General features: G+C 35.7%; 1 protein-coding gene across 4 annotated transcripts; it reads right to left on the bottom strand.

Moving 5' to 3' along the window:
• Positions 1-1102: 1102 nt before the first annotated feature.
• Positions 1103-15592, bottom strand: LOC140676053 (uncharacterized). Of its 4 annotated transcripts, none has more exons than XM_072910694.1 (5): positions 15456-15569; positions 10918-10954; positions 9432-9563; positions 8260-8816; positions 1103-6034 (listed from the first exon to the last, which is right to left on the bottom strand). In XM_072910694.1, exons 3-5 carry the CDS (start codon positions 9547-9549, stop codon positions 4208-4210), a joined length of 2502 nt encoding a protein of 833 aa, XP_072766795.1. In that variant the 5' UTR covers positions 9550-9563; positions 10918-10954; positions 15456-15569; the 3' UTR covers positions 1103-4207. The 4 variants fall into 4 exon arrangements, with proteins under 4 accessions (XP_072766795.1, XP_072766794.1, XP_072766797.1 ...); XM_072910693.1 differs by lacking the exon at positions 15456-15569 and adding an exon at positions 14864-15356; XM_072910696.1 differs by lacking the exon at positions 10918-10954 and having other exon boundaries at positions 15456-15592.
• Between the last annotated feature and the right edge of the window lie 4125 nt (positions 15593-19717).

Here is a 19717-nt window from a genome sequence, read left to right as displayed (position 1 = left end):
TAAAATATAATAAAACCAGAAACGAAATAGTACATATATGTATGATGCTTTTTCTTTAGAAATTTTGTTCATCACTATGAGAGAAACTAAAAACTTGAAAAATAAAAAATTTATTTATATCCAAATTCGGTAAAACTAGACAAAAAAAAGCATACTTTTCAAATTTTCACGTACACAATATAGTTTTGGCACGATAGGAATGATGCAAGTACGAGAAAGAGTATCCGTTGTAAGATTTCGTGCAAATATAATCACAACATATATATTATATTTCTATTAAAGTATATTATATTTTATTATTAAAGCAATTTTCTAGTAGCTTGGAGAATTCTTTACGCGCAAATATAAAAATGCCGACTTTATCTATGAATTCTTTAAGATATATCATATCAATGTGTTTGTAAATTATCCTTCATCTTTTCGTCATTATCTTCGTATATAAAAGGGCTTAAAAATTACAACATGAGCGCTCAAGGAAGCAACCGTTCAAGGAAATTTAAGACCACTTCGAACAATTTATTATCGAATACGCATTTTTATTTTCAAATCGTAAATAATTGTAGTCCGTCGCGCGTATGCGATTTCGCTACGTATGAATTCCAATGCACGAAATAGCAAAGCGATTACATCGACTGTATCTTATATCGCAAGCACGTGGAAGGAAGCAACGGTTTTACGAATGCTCTTCCGTTTTATTATTCGCTGCGGCTCGCACCTTAAAATGTAGCGATCGTTTGCGTACCAGAAATTTTTTGATATTTATTCAATCAATCTCCCAAACGTCAAACCATAACTTTATATTGTAATAAATTGTGGATAAATTTATGAAGAATTTACGCTATTTGCCATCCGATGACATATATATTTTGCAATTGGTCGTTTTTTCTTGAAATTTTTTTACGAGATTTTCTATTCCAGAGAGAGTATTTCATGACCTAGTGATTTCTTTCTGTAATATAATGATTATTTACTCAAAAGATACTGATATTTATTGTTTATTAAAATACTCGACATTCCGTTATGTGAATAAGGAGATAGAAAGCAAAAAAATATTCGTTTTCAAGTTTATAAAAAAACTTGATAAAGAAATTTCTCACAAATATAGATTCACTCGAGTAAATTTCTCAGATTTTTTTTATTTTTTAAAACTTAGTTTTGCTATATTCATTTCTAACTCAATATTCAAAGAAATATTAATAATACAAGAGAACTTTCTTTCTATATCATGTATAAACGCATACTATGAATTATTTTAATAGAAAAGATAAAAAACGTATATCGCTGGAATTTTTGAAGGAATTAAACAAAATGTTATTTTTTCAAATGTGTGCACGTTTCATCTTTTCGGTTCGATTTGTCAGGTCAGTAAAAAAAGCCTAAACGCTTGTCAGTCAAAAGACGTTACCGCTTTTTTTGTTTTTGGTCATCGTCGCGCAAATTAAACTTTGAGCGACACTCGTGCGCTTTAGAGAAATCTCTCGCGACATTTCTTTTTTTTTTTTATAAATTCCACAAAAGTGTGCCGTTACAAAAACATCTTGTCTCCCTCTACGACTAATATACGCTACAGAGTCCCATCGGGGAATCACAAATCACGCAATTTGTATGTGTTGTCCGATTATCTACCTATCTACCTACCTTTTATAACTCGACGATTTTTAATCCGCCGAGCGATAGATCGATTATACGGTTACGTTACGTTACACGTTAATTAAATTGCACTAATACATTGCACACACGTTCTCTGGCGTTCTCTTTGGCATCTCTACAAATTATTACATGTAGGTATATTTCGCTAATTGTAGGTTCAGAAAAAGAGAGAAAGAGAGAGAGAGAGAGAGAGAAAGAGAGAGAGAAGGAGAAATATCGCCCGACATATAATAGGCCCGTGCGAACACTCGAGAAAAACGCACTCTCGCTTCTCGCCTCGGATACTTGGATCTCCTGAGAATAATATCGACGTAACATATACGAAAATAAGGACGTAATCGTCCTCCTGTACAATACAATCGGATTTCGTTACGTTACTTAATACTTACGCATCTTTGGAATCTTGTGTAAACCCAAGATTAATTGAAATTATTCATCAATTATGATACGAGTATCATATGTAGCTATTTCTAAATATCTCGAATGTTTTCAACAAAACAAAAAACAAATATTCTACACGCACACAATTAAATCAACAAACAAACAAGTAACTCAAATATAATTCAACAATTGTAAATATATGTAATAATAGATAAAATCGCAAGGAACTTTTTCCATCAACTGAAATGTATCCTTTTCTATGATAAAACGAAGATATTTGAATGTAAATTATACAAGATGTAAAGTGTATTAATAATTGAAATATTTACAACGAAAATTCGAGACATCGGCTCGGCTCATTAATCACGATCGCTTCGGGGGAATTATCTACTTGATAAAATAAATAATAAACTTACTATATATAATCGCACAAAAATCTTTGACTACTTACACGTGAATCAGACTCCTTGCTCGCTTCTCGCAAACTCGGAGTACTCGCACAGTCCTACCGCAGGAATAACGGATAATTTTATGTATACAGGGTGTCCGGTAATAATCGCGCGACCTTTCAGATAGAGTAAGTCAAACCGAATAGAAAAGTCCTCTACCATTTTGCGATTTTCGCAATAATTATTAAACTATTAATTAAAAACGCTCAGCGAACAATATTAAATGTATTAATTAATATTTTAATAATTATTGCGCAAATCGCAAAATGGTAGAGGACTTTTATGTTCAGTTTGACTTGCTCTATCAGCCCTAGAGAGGTGGGGCGATTATTACCGGACACTTTGTATATATAAAATTACCTGTTATTTTATATGTACATGCTAATTCGTCCACCGTTCAAATATCGGATACGACGAGATTTACGGATTTTCCTCGCGAGAGTTTTCGTTTGTCAGATCGATGGTAACCATAGTAAGAGTATAGACCCGCGACGCAGGTCAAGCATATATTATTACAGTCATACACAGTTTTGACATCTAGGGGTAACAATAATCCGACCAATAATCGGTCAAGTTTTCTTTCCCCTCCTCAAAAAACAACGGCGTAATCAGATCGAAAGTACAGACGATTGTGCGTTTCTATATGTATATGTATGTATATATATTATACTTACAAAGCTTCTTCTATACTCACCCCTAGCGTGGATACGAGAGTAAAAGACGACGGTTGTTTCAATTCATAACTCTATCGTATTCTCATCCCTTTGATTTTCGTCGAAATAGCAGAATCTCAGAAAAATTTCAACTAGTATATCGAATATTGACATGTTCGCAATATACACATAGCTATAAATACTCCCTATGAATCTCGTGACTGCTCGAGAATCATTTCCCTCAAGTTTCGATATTTATATATATATATTTTTTAGGAACATACGATTTATAACCAGTGCAAATTGTTCCGCGATTTACCTATGAATTTTTCGAAAAATTTTAAGAGCTTTCGATTTTTCGCCAGCAATCTCAACGATCTTAAAAACTTTATTAAAGTAAGACACTCACTTGTAATTAATCAAGGAACAATTTTATTACCTACTCACGTTGCAAAGCTTAGCTCGCAAAAAGTTGGTCCATTTTCAATCGCTTATATAATTTAAAAACTATTATACTTGAGCACGTATGTTTTTTTTTTTTTTTTTTTTTTTTTTTTTTTTATATAGAAGAAATTTGATTTTAAATTCAAGATTTTATACGTAAAGTTTATCGGGGGATATCTTGCAACTGCGAACACTTGTTTTTCAGCTGAACTCAGCATTAGATGGGAGATAGTTAGATAATTTGTTAGACATGTATATTAAAAGAGTGTTTACCCCAATAAAGATAATACTTACGAGTATCAATGTCCCGACTGTCGTGCTATTTCTTACAGTGTCTGATATTCCAAGTATCATTTATTCGAACGAGCAATTTCATGAATGGGAAGTCATATCGGCGTACCACTGCAATGAAATCGTCTTTCCGAATCAATCTGATTACGTGTCATGAGCGAGCGAGTCGTCGGAGAAAAAAACATAGGAGTAACATGTAGCCTTTGGATTTTGGTTGTGTAAAACTCGCATCAGAATTTAACGACGGAAATAAAAAAAAAAAAAAAAAAAAAAGATGAAGGAGGAGTGGAAGAGAGAAGGGATAGATTAAGAGATTAAAGGATTAAGAGACACATAGATTTACAACGGCGGCTGCTGAGAGACGGCGTTGAAGTAACTGGCCCTCTGATTACGATATTGGGAGGCCACGACTGCCTGGGGATTCGGGATATGCCGGACGCCGAGATTGGGCTTGATCTTCATGTTGAAGCCGGGGATGCGTTGATGTAGCTGGGGTATGCGCAGGGCGACCTTGCTGGGGGTGGCGTGCAGGTTGGCAGAAGCCAGCGCGAGCGGCTCCGTCGCCGAGTTCTTGTCGGTCAGGCAACCGCTCAGACGAGAGACCGCGACGTCCGAGAGGGTCCTCAGATTCGACTCTTGCTGTCCCCGGCCACGCTGCTGATCCAGTTCCTTGGATTTGCGAAGGAAGCTGTTGGCGCCACCGATCGCTGGTCGCGCCGGCGGCCTCGATGACGGCAACGACGAGGATAACGACGGCATCGAGCAGGATGAGGGTGAGGAGGACGAGGAGGAGGACGAGGAGGAAGGAGACGAGGAAGATGAAAAGGTAGCCGGCTGCCCGCCACCGGGCAACGTAGAAGACAGATCAAGGACGTTATCGTTGTCGGCGGTGCCGCCGCTACTGAGATCCAAGGGCGTCTCGTACTTGGACGTGGTATTGGACACCACCAACCCACCGCTGGTCGCGGCGAAACCGGACGGTTTCGCGACGCGCAGAGGCGCCAACGGCGGCGGTTCCTTTTTCTTGGGCGCGGATACGGAGATGGGGGCGGATGACGGCGCGCTGATGTTGGATGACGCCCGTTCCTCCTTTGTCTTGGACATGATGCTCTTGAGCGCGTCCCGCATCTGCTTCTCCGCCAACAGGCTTCGCACGCGGTTCGCTTTGCTCTCGCGCAACTGCTTCTCCAGTTTTTCCCGGTCCAGACTATCCGTCTTGTCGGCACTGCTCTGGGCGCGTTGCTTCGCCGTCTTGTTGCCGTTGGCCTCGTTGATGGCCACCAAACCTAATCGCCGAAGAATCTCTTCGTCCTTCTTCGGTTTCTCCGGCTCAACGTTATTCTCTGATGTATTAATCGATGGTTCGGCTTCCTTTTTGCCAGTCATCCTGTCCGCTGCGACGTCTTCGTTTTGGTTGCTGATATTCTGTGCAATACGAACGACCTCGTCGGGAATGCTGTCGATGATGTCCTCGATCGTTTCTTCCGTCTCTATAGCTGCGCACTCTTTGGGTCCAACTTCCTCTCGCGCCAGCGAGCTCGCCTTCGATCGTTGTTGACCGATCGCTTTGATCTTCTCGCGTCTGACCGCTCGCATTTGCAGCAACTTCTCCTTCGTTGGACTACCTGCGCCGACACCCCCAGTTCCGCCACCTGTTGCAGTGCCAGAGGTGATCCTCGGGGGACACGGTGTCAGACGGACCTTGAGCTTAAGCAGATCCTCGCGCGGTGTTGTGGTAATTTCCGCGATCACCCGCTTGTTTCGTCGCTTGCGCCGCTTCCGGTGTTCCAGTCTCGTCAGATCCTTGCTCTTCGCGCTCTCCGACGTTTGATGATGATTGCTCGCCGCGAGTCCGCCGGTTGGGGGATCGGGAGCACGCATGACAGGCGTCACCTCGCAACGGGGCTTTTTCGTTTTCGTCTCCTTGTCACGAACATCGACATTGGTCTCGAGAACGCGAGGGGGCTCCACGGCGCGGACTTCCGCTTCCGGTTCGCGACTGAGTTTGGGACTGGGTGGCGGGGTCGGCGGTCGTTGCATGTTCTCGATCGCCGCCGGGCCGTCTTTCGTCGCATCGTCCTTGCACGACGAGAGAGGTTTTAACGTCGAACTTTTCACCGCTTCTTCTTTTCGTAATACCCGGTAGAACAGCTTCATCGGCGTTTCCTGCAACAGATGAGCCATCGCGCCGCCATTCATAAAGCCTTTTCACTGACACTGCCGGCCAGTCAGGCTAGAGTTTAGCAAACATACGACTCGCTTATAATTCTTTTCATAGGCAAGTTTTCAAACTTGAGATAATTAAATCTTTATGAATGCCCTTCACATTCTGTAAAGCCAGCTTTCTAGAGGAAAGAATATTTTTTGAAGAGAAAAAAAAATATCTTAAAACACCTTGCATTCTTCTATATAACACTAAAAAATGCTGCACTTACAAATCTAATTTTTTTAAAAATATTGTGTAAACATTTATTTGATTATTATTATTATTATTAATATTATTTATATTATTAGATTTGCATTTCTTTATATTTATCTCCATGAGCGAAAGTTTTTCAGTCAAAAATAAAATAAATATTAAAAATATAAGTACAAAATAATTAAATAAATACAAAAATGTAAAATATAAATAGAAGATATTAAAAAAATATAAATATAAAGAATATATAATAAAAATATATAAATATATGATAAAATATAAATATAAGTAAATATAAAAATGTTAATGTAAATGTAAAGATTAGATTAAAGAAATAATACTTAAAAAAATATAAATATAAAGAATATATAATAAAAATATATAAATATATGATAAAATATAAATATAAATAAATATAAAAATGTTAATGTAAATGTAAAGATTAGATTAAAGAAATAATACTTTTCCTAAATTATTAAGAGAAAGTGACATTGAAAAAGTAATTAAAAATTTCCAAAAGCCTAAATATTTTTCTTTTTATACATAGAATTGTCTATTTAAGAATATATTTAAGAATAAAAACGATAATTTTACAAAACTGAGTCATTAGAAAAAATTTTCTACAAAATTGCTAGAAAAATGTATCGTAATTTTCTTTTAGGAATGCGAAATTCTTTTGTGGAAGTGTATAACATTTTGAAATGAATCCCCTAGAGTGAAAAAACCAGTTTATTCTGTTGATTTAAGGTTTCAGGTCTAGTTTTACCGTGCAGATTTCTGGCAGTATCTTCAATACATTTTTTTCGTTTAAAATCTATGAAAATTATGACAACGTTTATGAAAGATATTGTTAGAAAATATCAAAAGTAGCAATTTTTTAAAAATAAGTAAAGATTAAAAAGAAATTTTTTTTTAGAAAAATTCTTTAAAAGATTGAATGATAAATAATGTATTCATGTAATGATAAATAATGTATTAAAGCCAGTAAATACGAGTACTTCAAGCATTGATGCCACATTCAGACAGATTAATTAAATACACAAAATTTGAGATTAAATATAAAACTTTGAATGATCTTTGGAGAGTTACAGTAAAGAATGCTAAAATTTATAAAGGCAAAAAGATCCCGCTAGATCGTGCACTCTTCTGGTTGATTTTACGCAGATAATTGTTAGTCTTTTGTCAGATCAATATTACGAGTAAATGTCAAGTACAACAGCTGTTTCTTTGACGAAATAAATCATGCAAATATAATAAAAATGATCTGCACGGAGAAAATATTATAATAAAAATTCTAATATATTTTTTTGTCATCATGGAAAATACTAACATGTAAAAAAAATTACGCAATATTTTTATTCAATATTATAATACGTATGTATTACGTTTAAAAAAATATAATTATTAAAATATTTTGCCAAACAAATGTATAATAGTCAACAAATTACAAAACATATGCATAATTTATAATTGTACAGTAATAAATATCTTGTTATATAGCTTTAGAATAAATATTGTAAAAATTAATGAATATTTTTTATGTAATTTGCACAGTAAAATTTTCTTCATGAATTCACAGCCGTTGTTACTTGACTTGAAGTTTTTCTATTTTATCGTATCATAAGTTTCTCCGAGAAAAAAATCTGTTCAAATGAGTGTTTTCATATCATCATAGATGATAAATCAATTATGAAATATCGAAATGTTTCCATTAAAATGTACACAATAGCAATCGCACGAAATGCAACGCTTTAATAGATAGAAACTAATATAATACTAAAGGCGCAATAAACAAACAAAAAATAATTTCTTTTTCTATAAAAAAAAAATAAAAAAAATAAAAATTACAAACGCGTGAAAGAAAAATCAATTTGACGTGAATATTTAAAAGTTAATATAGATTTAGGCTGCAATTAGAATCTGTAAACGGATTGATCACCCATCGTACATGAAATTGAATCGTTAAACTCACCCTCTCCCATTGAAATATGCAAGCGAGATCCAAAAGCGTCCAAGACGGATCAAGCGGGCGCATATTCTCGTCATCAGGGTGCTGATACATAATCTCTATCCTGTTATTGACGCTGTTAACGCTCGCATTAGCCTCTTCCCATCCTCTCTTTAGCATTAACAGCCTCACCAGATGACGCACCGTCACAGCAGCCGGGCACTTGAGATATCGCGTCGATATTCCCGAAGGGACTTCGTCGTTCTTCGACGAGTCGGGAGCGTTCTCCTTCGTCTCGTCCTCCACGTCCTCCTTCGTCAGCTCTCTCAGACTCAAGCTAACCAAGTCCTCCAGGGTGAGATCGAGAGCGCCCACGGGCGACGCCAAGGGCGGACATTGCGGATTGACCAGACGGAAATGACGTCGGCGCTCAAGCTCCGATCGGAAGAGACCGGGTACCGCGAGATACACGAGCCGTTGGAGCCGCGTGTCCGGCAGAAGCGGCGGCGAGGCCGCGACGTTGCACACGGGACACGCGCGGGCGCCGCTACTCAGACGTCGAACGATGCAACCTCTGCAAACTGACGTTTCGCATTCGCGCGTGAAGGAGGGATGAAGCACGGCGTGAACCGAAATATATGTATATAGGATCGATTCGAGCGACAATTTCTTTTAAACGATTATTTGTTATCGAATACAAATATTTTACGCGATAATAAATTATGAAATAAATCACCCACTTGAGGAAAAATCACATAAAAGAATATAATTTCATTTTAAAATAAATTCTTACAATTTTAAAGAATGTATGCATATATATTTTTTGTATACATTCCTTAAAATTATAAGAATTATCTCGCTTTAATCTTTCTTATAATGAATGATTTATTATTGCATAAAATATTTAATTAATAACAAATTATTATTTTTAAAAATACATAAAAAGCAAATATATAAAAAATATATTATGTACGTGATCTTTCAATTAAAAAAAAAAAAAGATTTCGAGAGAGAAAAAAGAAGATGGAGAGAAGAGATAAAAAGAGAAAAAAATATTTCTATATCATCTTTAGATAGAGAAATATTCCTTTCGTATCTTAAAAATACAAATTATATCTTTAACGAGCTACTATATTTCTTATAACACTCGACGGTTAATGATAATATATGATAGGCTGTGTATACAAAATACTAACAGGAATGAAGGCATTCCACGAGAGTCGTAGCGTCTATAAGATATCCTCTGCACAGAGGACACACGATATGTTCATTCAAGTCTTTGACTAGCGGCTTCTCCCTTTCCTTTGCCTCCATATTGATAGTCAGTGCTGAAACACATGTGCCAATTGATTGTTAATCATCCATCACGATACAACTGGCATACATAGATATTAACATACGTTCGATAATTACTCTTCAGCTTTCGATTCTGTTTCATTTCATCGAAGAAAATATATTACTTTCAGTTTAGCTAATGATGTAATGTAAGATTGACGCGATATATGAACAACAAATATTATTTTCTAATTAAATTTTTTATCTGAAAATAAATTGACTTATTTCCGAACAGAAACTAATATATATACATGATCATTTTATATGTTTCAAGCAAATAAAATGAATAGAAAACGCATAAAAATTGGCTCGTTTTCTTCAATTTAATAATAAGTGACAATCTTTTGGATATTATTGGATCATTGTATTTTCTTACATTCTTATATCTTTTTATTCTACAGTTTTCATTTTCTACATCTAAAATTTTCCACTTTATATAAATCAAGTTTTGCAAAAAAAACTTTTGTAGAACAAACACTTTAGATAATCTTTTCAATTTTCCGATAAAATAAAGAGAATAAAAAAATAGTAAATATTATATTTATGATTTAGATAAAAATTAGAAATTAGATGAAAAACAACTTACAAAACTTGACGACTGGAAATGTGTCTCGAGAAAGACTTTATGACTGGAGAAGTATATAAACCCGGAATAATTTCTTTAATTTTCCAATAAAATAGAGAGAATAAAAAAATAGTAAATACATATATTTACTGCTTTTTATATTTTCTACTTATTTTATATTTCTTTAATATTTTTAATAATTATTTTACTTTTGTCTGAAAAACTTTCTCTTATTTATAATTTAGATAAAAGTTAAAAATTAAATGAAAAATAATTTACAAAACTTGACGACTGGAAATGTGTCTCGAGAAAGATTTTATGACTGGAAAAGTATATGTATAAACCCGGAATATTTTCAATTTTCTAATAAAATAGAGAGAATAAAAAAATAGTAAATACATGTATTTTTTTTAATAATCAAATTTGATATTTATATATTTTCTACTTATACTTTATATTTTTGTATTTCTTTAACCCTTACTCCGTATTGTTATTTTTGGCACCTTCTAACTGTACAGGTGGGTCAGCGTATTTTCGATAAGTTTATTAATATGTAAAAGTGTTTTAAAAAATCTGAAAAAATGTATATACCTTCTTTGAACAATTTAAATAAAGATGAAAATAATAAATTTGAAAAATAATTTACTTAATCACAGACAAAAATAACTCACCAGTACGGAAGAAAGGTTAATATTTTAAATACTTATTTTACTTTTATCTGAAAAACTTTCCCTCATTTATAATTGAGATCAAAATTAAAAATTAAATGAAAAACAACTTACAAAATTCGACGACTGGAAATGTGTCTCGAGACAGGCTCTACAACCGGAAGTAAACCTCAATTGCGAGATATTCTAACACAGAGAGAGAGAGAGAGAGAGAGAGAGAGAGAGAGAGAGAGAGAGAGAGAGAGAGAGAAAGAAAGAGAGAGAGGGAGAGAGAGTCCATCTAAATACGGTGTGCGATACTCTCACGATGCGCGTCTCGCCGACGCGGCGACACGATAAGACGTAGAGCGTAATCAGTAGTGCGAGCCGCCGCTCGTGCATCCGCGCAACGCGTGCATTGCACACACGCGATCGCGGTGCGATAATCCCTCGCAGCGACGCTCCGCGCCGGCGCGCGTTTGTCTTGTGTTCGAGAGACCGATGCACCCAGCGCACGATTTCCATGCGCATCGGTGCGCAATGTCGACGTACGTACGTATGCGAGGACGAGTGTGTGTGTGTGTGTGTGTGTGTGTGTGTGTGTGTGTGTGTGTGTGCGCGTGGATATTTGTCTGTGTCTCCCCGGGGGGGGGGAGATCCCGGGAGAAATTCGTGTGCCGGCGTGGCCAAGACTTTAAGGTCTATCTCTTAAAGGGGATGGTTTCTCTCTCTCTCTCTTTCTCTCTCTCCCTCTCTTTCTCTCTCTTTCTCTCTCCGCAAGAGCCGACGCGATACTTTCGTGCGCCGGTATAACACATGTCCGGACGACTCTGTCAGGTATAAGCGCGTGTGTGTCATGTTTTGTTCTTGCGATCTTCGTCCCTCTTCTTCTTCTTTCTCTATCTCTCTCTCTCTTGTTCACCTACTCGACATCGGCGACAAGAATAGCTAAAGGTTGTTACGTACAAAGGAGAATGTAAAAGCGATAACGAAAAGCAGTAGTCACATAACCGGTATTTTTTTTCTCGGCATAATTTATCACAGGTGTTTGACCCGATTCATAGTTTCCATAGTCTACTGTTTTTTTTTTTTTTCATTTAAGTCTTGTAAAAATTACATGCACGAATGTATTTGTAAGTTTTATCACAGTTGAAAGAAAGAGCAGCAAATTAGCGTGAAAAAAAAATTATAAAAACGAATATTAAAAACTGATTTTTAACGCGATCATTAATAACAAAACTAGTAAGGTAATTATTAACAAACAAATAATAGTTTTAGTATTTTTCGAAATTTTATAAAAACGATATTAAAAAATGAATAAAAAAACAAAAAAGACATTCTCAACACATTATAATCGAGTTCTCTCTTTCTTATAAAGAAATGCAGAAACTATATTATATACATAAAATGTAAACATCTTATTTGTATAGTCACTTGCATACCATTAAATAATTATATTAGATGATTAAATGATGTAGACAACAATATAATTTGCATCTATTCTATAATTAAACGAAGAAGAATTATGCAAGTATATAATTGATTCAAATTATTTAACTAATTATTCTAAAGTACATTGTCCTTCTCTTGGCGCTATGGTTATTAAAAAAAAAAAGTTAAAAATCGGTCTTGATAATCTAAATATTTTTCGTATTTTCCTTTTACGCAGGCCTGAAAAAATATATATGGTTCGGAAACCATTGTTCGCAACTGTATCGAATTTTTGGAAAAGTTTCAATGGAATAACGAAACATTTTGCCGAATGAGTGAAAGATCTTAATGAACTTGTGAAAAAGAAAGTCGACCACCACCTGTGTCCACGATATAACGTTGCAACAGGCATACGAATCCCTGCGAAAGCGATTCTGGCCTGTGAATGATCCATCAAGGCCGAACGTGCGAGGAGAGGGGGTACGGCCTCTTCGTTCCCCCCTCTATTTCCGTGAGAGAGCGAGAGGGAAAGAGAGGACGTATACGGGCGCCAAGTCCAGAAAACGTTCCTTGCATGCCGTGACTCGTCGGAAATCGAGTCACGTGTCATCGCTCGCGTCGGATAAACAAACTCGCGAGGTCAGACGAATTCGGATCGATCCCAAGACTTCTGTCTATCGAAAGACCGAAAAGGAACGATTCCTTCGAATAACGCGTTGCGTTCCTCCCTTCTCCGAACGTCGGTCGAAAGAGATATGCAAGGACAGCAAATACCGATTTCAATGTAAAAAAATGTGTAAAATCGACGTTTTTTTCATATCGTTACGAAAACGGAAATATACATCGCAATGTTTAATTCAATAAGTGATATAGACTTTAGTTTTTATCAGAGGGTCTACTCAAACCTTGTAATGAAAATTCCTTGATTTTCCAGGTATTTTTTGTCCAAAATTTTAAGCAAAGAGAATATCTTAAAGATATTTTTGGTGCAATTTTCTAAAAAAAAAAAAAAAAAATAAATTTTTTCATTGTACACGTTTTCTAATACTTTTCACTCGTACGAAAAAAAATACAAAGCCACTCACAAGTTTCCAGGGTTAGATTTACAGAAAAAAAACTGAAGCTTTTGTTAAGATAAAAATTGTTAACTCATATAATATTTTCATTTTTTATCAATAAAAATTAAAATAAAGAATATGCACTGCATATTAAATATTTTGTTAAGACATTAAATGTACAAGTAGATGTGTACATATCTATTTATAATTTACAATAAAACAGCAAAATTATCAGAAATTTTTAAATTCTATGAAATTTCCTGATTTCTCCAAGTTTAAAAAAATGTCTGACAATTCCAAGTTTATCATATTTTTCTAAAGATATTATATAATATGCATAAATTAAACAATTAAGCGTAGTATATAGATTTAATTGTATTATATTAATTTTTAGTCATTTTTGCCATTTTACAAAACGTTTTTTGAATGCAAAGTAATATTCTACAATATGATGCAACTTCTGGCAATTATCTATCATTTACATTTAATCATTTTTAATATTATCAGAGTTATGAATGAGCAATATTCCAAATTTATCTGGCATTATCAACTGTTATGAGGGAGTCGCGAATCCGATTGCATATAAAATTTATGTTGACATAAACGATTCCATACCAGAATAAAATTCTTGAGAGATGTATGTATTGTGTATGTATGTATACCGAGGTTTCATAGATTTCAAAACCTTTTTGAAAAAATGTGATGATCGATAAGAAAAGAAATATGCAAAATGCATATTTGTATGTGTATCTTTGAAAATGGATCAAACGTTGTTACATAATTGGAAAAGCAAATAAAAAATTACATGATAAAGAAAAAAGTAGCGCGCAAGTTACATATTTATTACATGTATAATGTTAAAAGCGAAAAAATGTAAATTATCTTTTCTGCATTATACGTATTATCAAATTTTAAACTTTAGATAAAGCAAATTTGTAGAAAATATATTAAAAAGTTTCTTTTCAATTTTTTTTTATTAATATTGAGAAGAACATTTATAAATATTTTGATCGTCCTGTACGGAAGTATGCAAGATCGTTATTATATTTTATATTTAGTAAATAATATATATAACATTTAATAGATAATATATATTGCGACTCAAAATGCACAATAAACTGGAAATGTAAGAGATTTAGTAATATACTTTGTAAAAGATAACGTCTTTCTAATTAAATGAAAGTTTCTAATTTTGTAATATTGCAACATGTTAAAATATTTGTTTAATGTGTAGGGTGTAATATATTTTTAATTTTTACTCACAGTAATATAACAAGAAAGCGCGCGCGCAGAATACATAACAACATTAAACACGTGACACTTTGATGTGTGTGTGCGTGTATGTGTGTGTACTCTAAAATTCAACTTTTTTTTTTAGTCGAGTTAATAAGCGGACATTGAGCGAAACAAAATACGATAAATACTACATATCTCGGACATTAAATGGCTATCCGTCTATAGTATATTTTTACTTTCACGTGCATTTTTACAGAATAAAAATAGTTTGTTTACATTGTCACGCGCCGGCAATTGCGTTTTAATATGTATTTCTATTGTTAGAGAAATGCAAACGAAATATCAATTAAATATACCATTCTTTTTTTATTCATATATCAGTCGTGCTGCGTCATACCATTGCAATACGATATAGGTAAATTATCACTCGCGATAACTACATAGAAGAAGATATATATTGCACCTGCACTATCTTCCGTACTAAAAAGTATACTACACTATCGTATCGTATATATATATATATATATATATATTTTTTTTTTTTTTTTACTATAAAAACACCGTGAATTCAATCGACTAAAGCACACGCACTCAAAAGACGCGTTATCACTCCGTAAAGATTTCAAAAGTGACGTCTCAGGCCCGAGGTCGCGAACGTGCCCTCTCAGGTGGGAGACCATGCCTTTTATATTCGGACTCTACCATGGTCCCCCTACTACCGTTACAAAGCGGCGCTTTACAGAGCTCCGCTACGGGAGTATACACCATAGCACTGTCAGCGTTATACATACCGAATTGGAGCCGCGCTCCAATGTCACACCGATTCACGCGCAGCTATTCTATAGACAGAGAGAGAGAAAGAGAGAGAGAGAGAGAGAGAGAGAGAGAGAGAGAAAAAGAGAGAAAGAAAGGAGAGTCAACATGCATAATAGCAGCAAAGAAGCTTACCAACGTGTCCGAGGAGATCGTCGTCGTCGTCGTCGTCGTCGTTCCCGACAGTGGAACGTAGCGGTGGACGTGGCAACGACGATGCGACGGCGATGGCAGCGGTGGCGGCGGCGGCGGCGGCGGCGGCGGTAGCGGCGGCGGTAGCGGCGGCGGCGGCGGCGGCGGCGGCGGCGGCGGCGGCGGCGGCGGCGGCGGCGGCGGCGGTGGCGGCGACGACGGTGGCGGTAGCAGCAGCAACGGTGGCCGCGATCGCGGCCGCGGCGAAGAGACGGCAACGCCGCTTGGTCCGTCGGTGTGCAACGGCGCCCTGGCCCCGAGGCGTCCGATAGCGCTCGTCACACTTGGTAATCGTCGCTCCTCGTCGGCGTCGTTGTTGCTCCTCTCTACGTTCGCGGCAAGCGCGGGCGCGAATCGTCGAGTCTACTCCGACGACTCCGGACAGGTGGACGAACGCGCGGCGATAGCGGCCACGTAGCATCACGTCCCCGCGTTGGCCGTCATGGCCAACGACGCGACGGTCATGTGTACGTGCGTACGAATCATCGTCGTCGTTGTCGTCGTCGTCGGCGTCGTCGTCGTCGTCGTTGTTGTCGTCGTCGTTGTCGTCGTCGTTATTGTCGTCGTCGTCATCGCGTCGACTGTCACCGCGCGATCGACGCGGGTTTTCGTCTCGCTCCGATCACCGTCGCGACCACGCCAGCCCACGTTCCTTTTCGCTAGTCAGTCGGTTGTCCTCGTCCTCTAGTCACCCACCGTCGATCGACCGGCGCGAGTCGAACCGAAGGGCGAGCGCGCGCGCGCGCGCGCACTCTCTCCGCGTTTCCCACCCCGCCTGCCCCTCCCACCCTCTGCTCTCTACCTTTCAACGCGCGCGACTTTCGCGAGACCGTTATATTGTCGTTGCTCCGACTGGCTTGCTGCTCGTAAGAGCACGAATATTACGAAAACAGATGATTATTTTGAATGGAAAAATAAAGAGGAAAAAAAAAAGGAAGAGAGAGAAAGAAAGAGAAATGATTGCAAATGTGACGGCGGTTGCGCCGAACGGCGAACGGCGGGCGATAGTTTTGCCGCGATGTGTTTCGACATCCACACGATTAAGAGAACGACGACACTGTACGGAAAGAGAAGGCGCCTCGTATCGACCCCGCCTAAACCCCGCCTCGTTGCGACGGAATCGCACGAGCGACGCCGAGCGTCGACGGGTGTCGGCGAACGGCTCCTCTCTGATGACTCTATAGCGTCTTCTCGCTCCCATCTCATTCGTGCGTCTTCGTCGTTATCTGCCCCCCCCTCTCTCTCTCTCACTCTCTCTCTCTTCTATCCTTTGTCTATTCCTCGCAAACGGAGGTCACCGTTCTGCGCCTATGTTCCTGTTCTGCGTAGATTTCGCGCGTTATGTTTTCCGCGCCTTGTCGATCGATCGGCCGATCTATCTCTTTAAGAAATGATTTTTCTAACTCTTTAGACATCGAGGATTTTCTTTAATATTCTAAAATCGATAACGCACTCTTCTTTGCTAATCTGCAAAGATAAACAATGATGCGGAAGCAATAGTCGCAATTTAGATTGCGATTGTATTTCTAAATTTAGGGTATGTAGGGTAAAGATGGCCATAGGCTGTAATTGTTTCAATAATCGCTACACGCTTTTTTAGTCATTATCAAAGATAATCGATATTTATGGTAGATTATATGCATACATTACTCAAAATAACGATATTGTGAATCTTATATCATATTTTTTTACTTTTGACTACCTGCAAAGTTTTTCATTTGTCCACTAAAAACTGTTATAACGTCGAGTAAATTGCAGTTAAGCTATCGTAATCGACGTTAGACACATTATAAAGATATGTAAATTGTTATATGACCTATAATTTTTATTTTTGTTTTCACTATTTTTTTTATAAATATTATAGCCATCTTTCCGTCACTATGGTCATCTTTTCCTTAAAAGTTGAGTAAAATGGCCAATGCTTACGTTGTACTATTTTGATAATATAAAATTTCTATTAAATATATTCCTTTTAATTTCGATAATATTACGTAATTTAAGCTTCAAGGAAGAAAATATGCCAAACACTATTAAAAAATAACAAAAATAAAAGTATGTTTTTTGCATTTTAAAAAACTATGGCCATCTTACCCGAGTTTACCCTACATTGAAAAATAAAAATGAAATTTTGAATAAAGAGATTTAGAGTATTTGTTTGGCATTAAAAACATTCGTTTCTAAAACGTTATCAAACTCCCCCGAAATCTAAAAGTGATAAGAATATAAATAAATTATTCTTATCATTTCGCAATATTTAATGACAATAATTACGGAAAAAACTTTAAAATATGAGACATACTTGATAATACAAGCGAGATATTTATATAAAGAAATGTTTTTCTTTTCTGCTTCCTGCCTCAATATAAATGCTTTTACTTTTATTTTACAAAGTTCGCTATAAAATATATGTAATACTTGTGCATCACAATATATCGTATATCGGTTTTTTGTATATATATTTCTATACATTTATATTTCACTATAGTGAAATAATATAGATATATCTATAATTTTATACGACATTGTATCTTCTGTTTATTTTCCTCCATTTTCGCGCATACCTATAATATTATCTAAATTGATGAACGTATGAGAAAAGCATCCAAGTAAAATTTAATCAAATTCAGCTAATAATAAAGCTACAATTTAGCATAACACTATTCATATTTACGAAAGCTTGTTATCAGAAAAAAAAGAGTTATGCGTTATAATGATTTTATATAATCAGTAGACAATAAAGATTAAATTAATTAATTTTTTTAAATCTTTGTTTGTTAAGTCTAATTGGAAGATGTATCAGATCTTTAACGCATTGATTCAATGAATAATGTGACTATAAAGTACAAGTAATTTAATACTTAAAATTAATGACACTAATAAGTATTGCCTCACGCAGAAGGGATTAAAAATTATCTTAAAGTCTCGTAAAGTTGCCAAAAATTTCATGTATTCGTTGTATACTTCGAAAAATATCGATAAAAGAGAATGTAATATCGCGCAATCATAATAATTTTATGACCGAAAATATTGCATTAATAGTTAACCGACTGTAATATATTAGAGAAATCTTATAAAATTTCGCACATTGTCAATATATTAACAAACTTTGATTCTTTATCTTAACACTAATTGATACGACATTATTTTATAATATTATGCAACATCATTTTATAATATTTTGTAATATCAATCGATATAAAATATGATTTATATAGGTTTTTATATAATTTGTTTATTATATTTTAAAATAATATTTTAAACTCATCGCAATAAATAAAGTAAAAGTTTTTTATTATTTTATTATGTCTCTCTGGATATCATTCTTCCTTTATCGGTTTGTTAAAACAAAAATGATAACATCCAATGATGATTCGATACTTGATAAAGAGATTGAATCTTCATTATTATTAGTTTATTTAAGCAAAGTGTGAAAATTAAATAGCATATAAAGGATGTATAAAAGACTTAATTTAAGATGTAATTTAAGTTGATGAAAATAAAGTGCGTTGTAAAATTCTAACAAATAGATTCTTATATAATATTGCATATTACAATGCAAGCGGTCAATTCCAGAGTACAACGTGCATCAGTATAATAAATTTACAGAAACTCGGTCGCGTCGCACGCAAACAAATGTAGGACGGATACCCGGCATAGCTAGTTATTTACTCTGACAGAACCGGCACTTGCTATATCTGCAGCGATATATACTATCAACGTGTTAGCGATATTTTTTTTATCGGTATCTTTTTCAAGTTGACTTTATTATAAATAGAATAGCAGGTCGGTCATGTTTGTTATTTCTCTGTTCGACACGTGTTCATTGACAGTTTTCCATGCGTTCCGCATTTTCAAGATATCTCGATATTCACGATGATTCTCTGTCCGATATTTTACCTAATCGAACCTATATCTTTAGTACATCTTCTTCTACATAAAATATACCTATGTACCATCTCACTCTCGTCTCGTTTTTATAACTTTTTATTGCTTTAATTTATTAGATTATACGTCAGAGATTGCATTTTAGATTTAATATTTAATAAGTTTAACAAAAATGAAAAGATATTGAACAGAAAATCATCGATGATAAAATGTTTTGGACAATGAAATTTTCGAATGGAAAAGTGCATAACGAGTATCGAACGGATCAAGTTTCAACCTAAATAGATTTTGCGCACCTGTATTATTTATTTTTTCCGGAG

Source organism: Anoplolepis gracilipes, chromosome 2, assembly GCF_047496725.1.
Source record: "Anoplolepis gracilipes chromosome 2, ASM4749672v1, whole genome shotgun sequence".
NCBI lineage: Eukaryota > Metazoa > Arthropoda > Insecta > Hymenoptera > Formicidae > Anoplolepis > Anoplolepis gracilipes.
The sequence above is the reverse complement of the archived record's forward strand: the minus strand, read 5'-3'. Positions and strand labels throughout refer to the sequence as shown.

Bases quoted from the DNA above. Each gene is read 5' to 3' on its own strand.
- LOC140676053 (XM_072910693.1), bottom strand. The intron at 9,564-10,917 runs GTAAGTTGTTTT...CATGTGTTTCAG, and splicing joins ATTTCCAGTCGTCGAATTTT to CACTGACTATCAATATGGAG. The intron at 8,817-9,431 runs GTTAGTATTTTG...GCGAAACGTCAG, and splicing joins CGTGGAATGCCTTCATTCCT to TTTGCAGAGGTTGCATCGTT.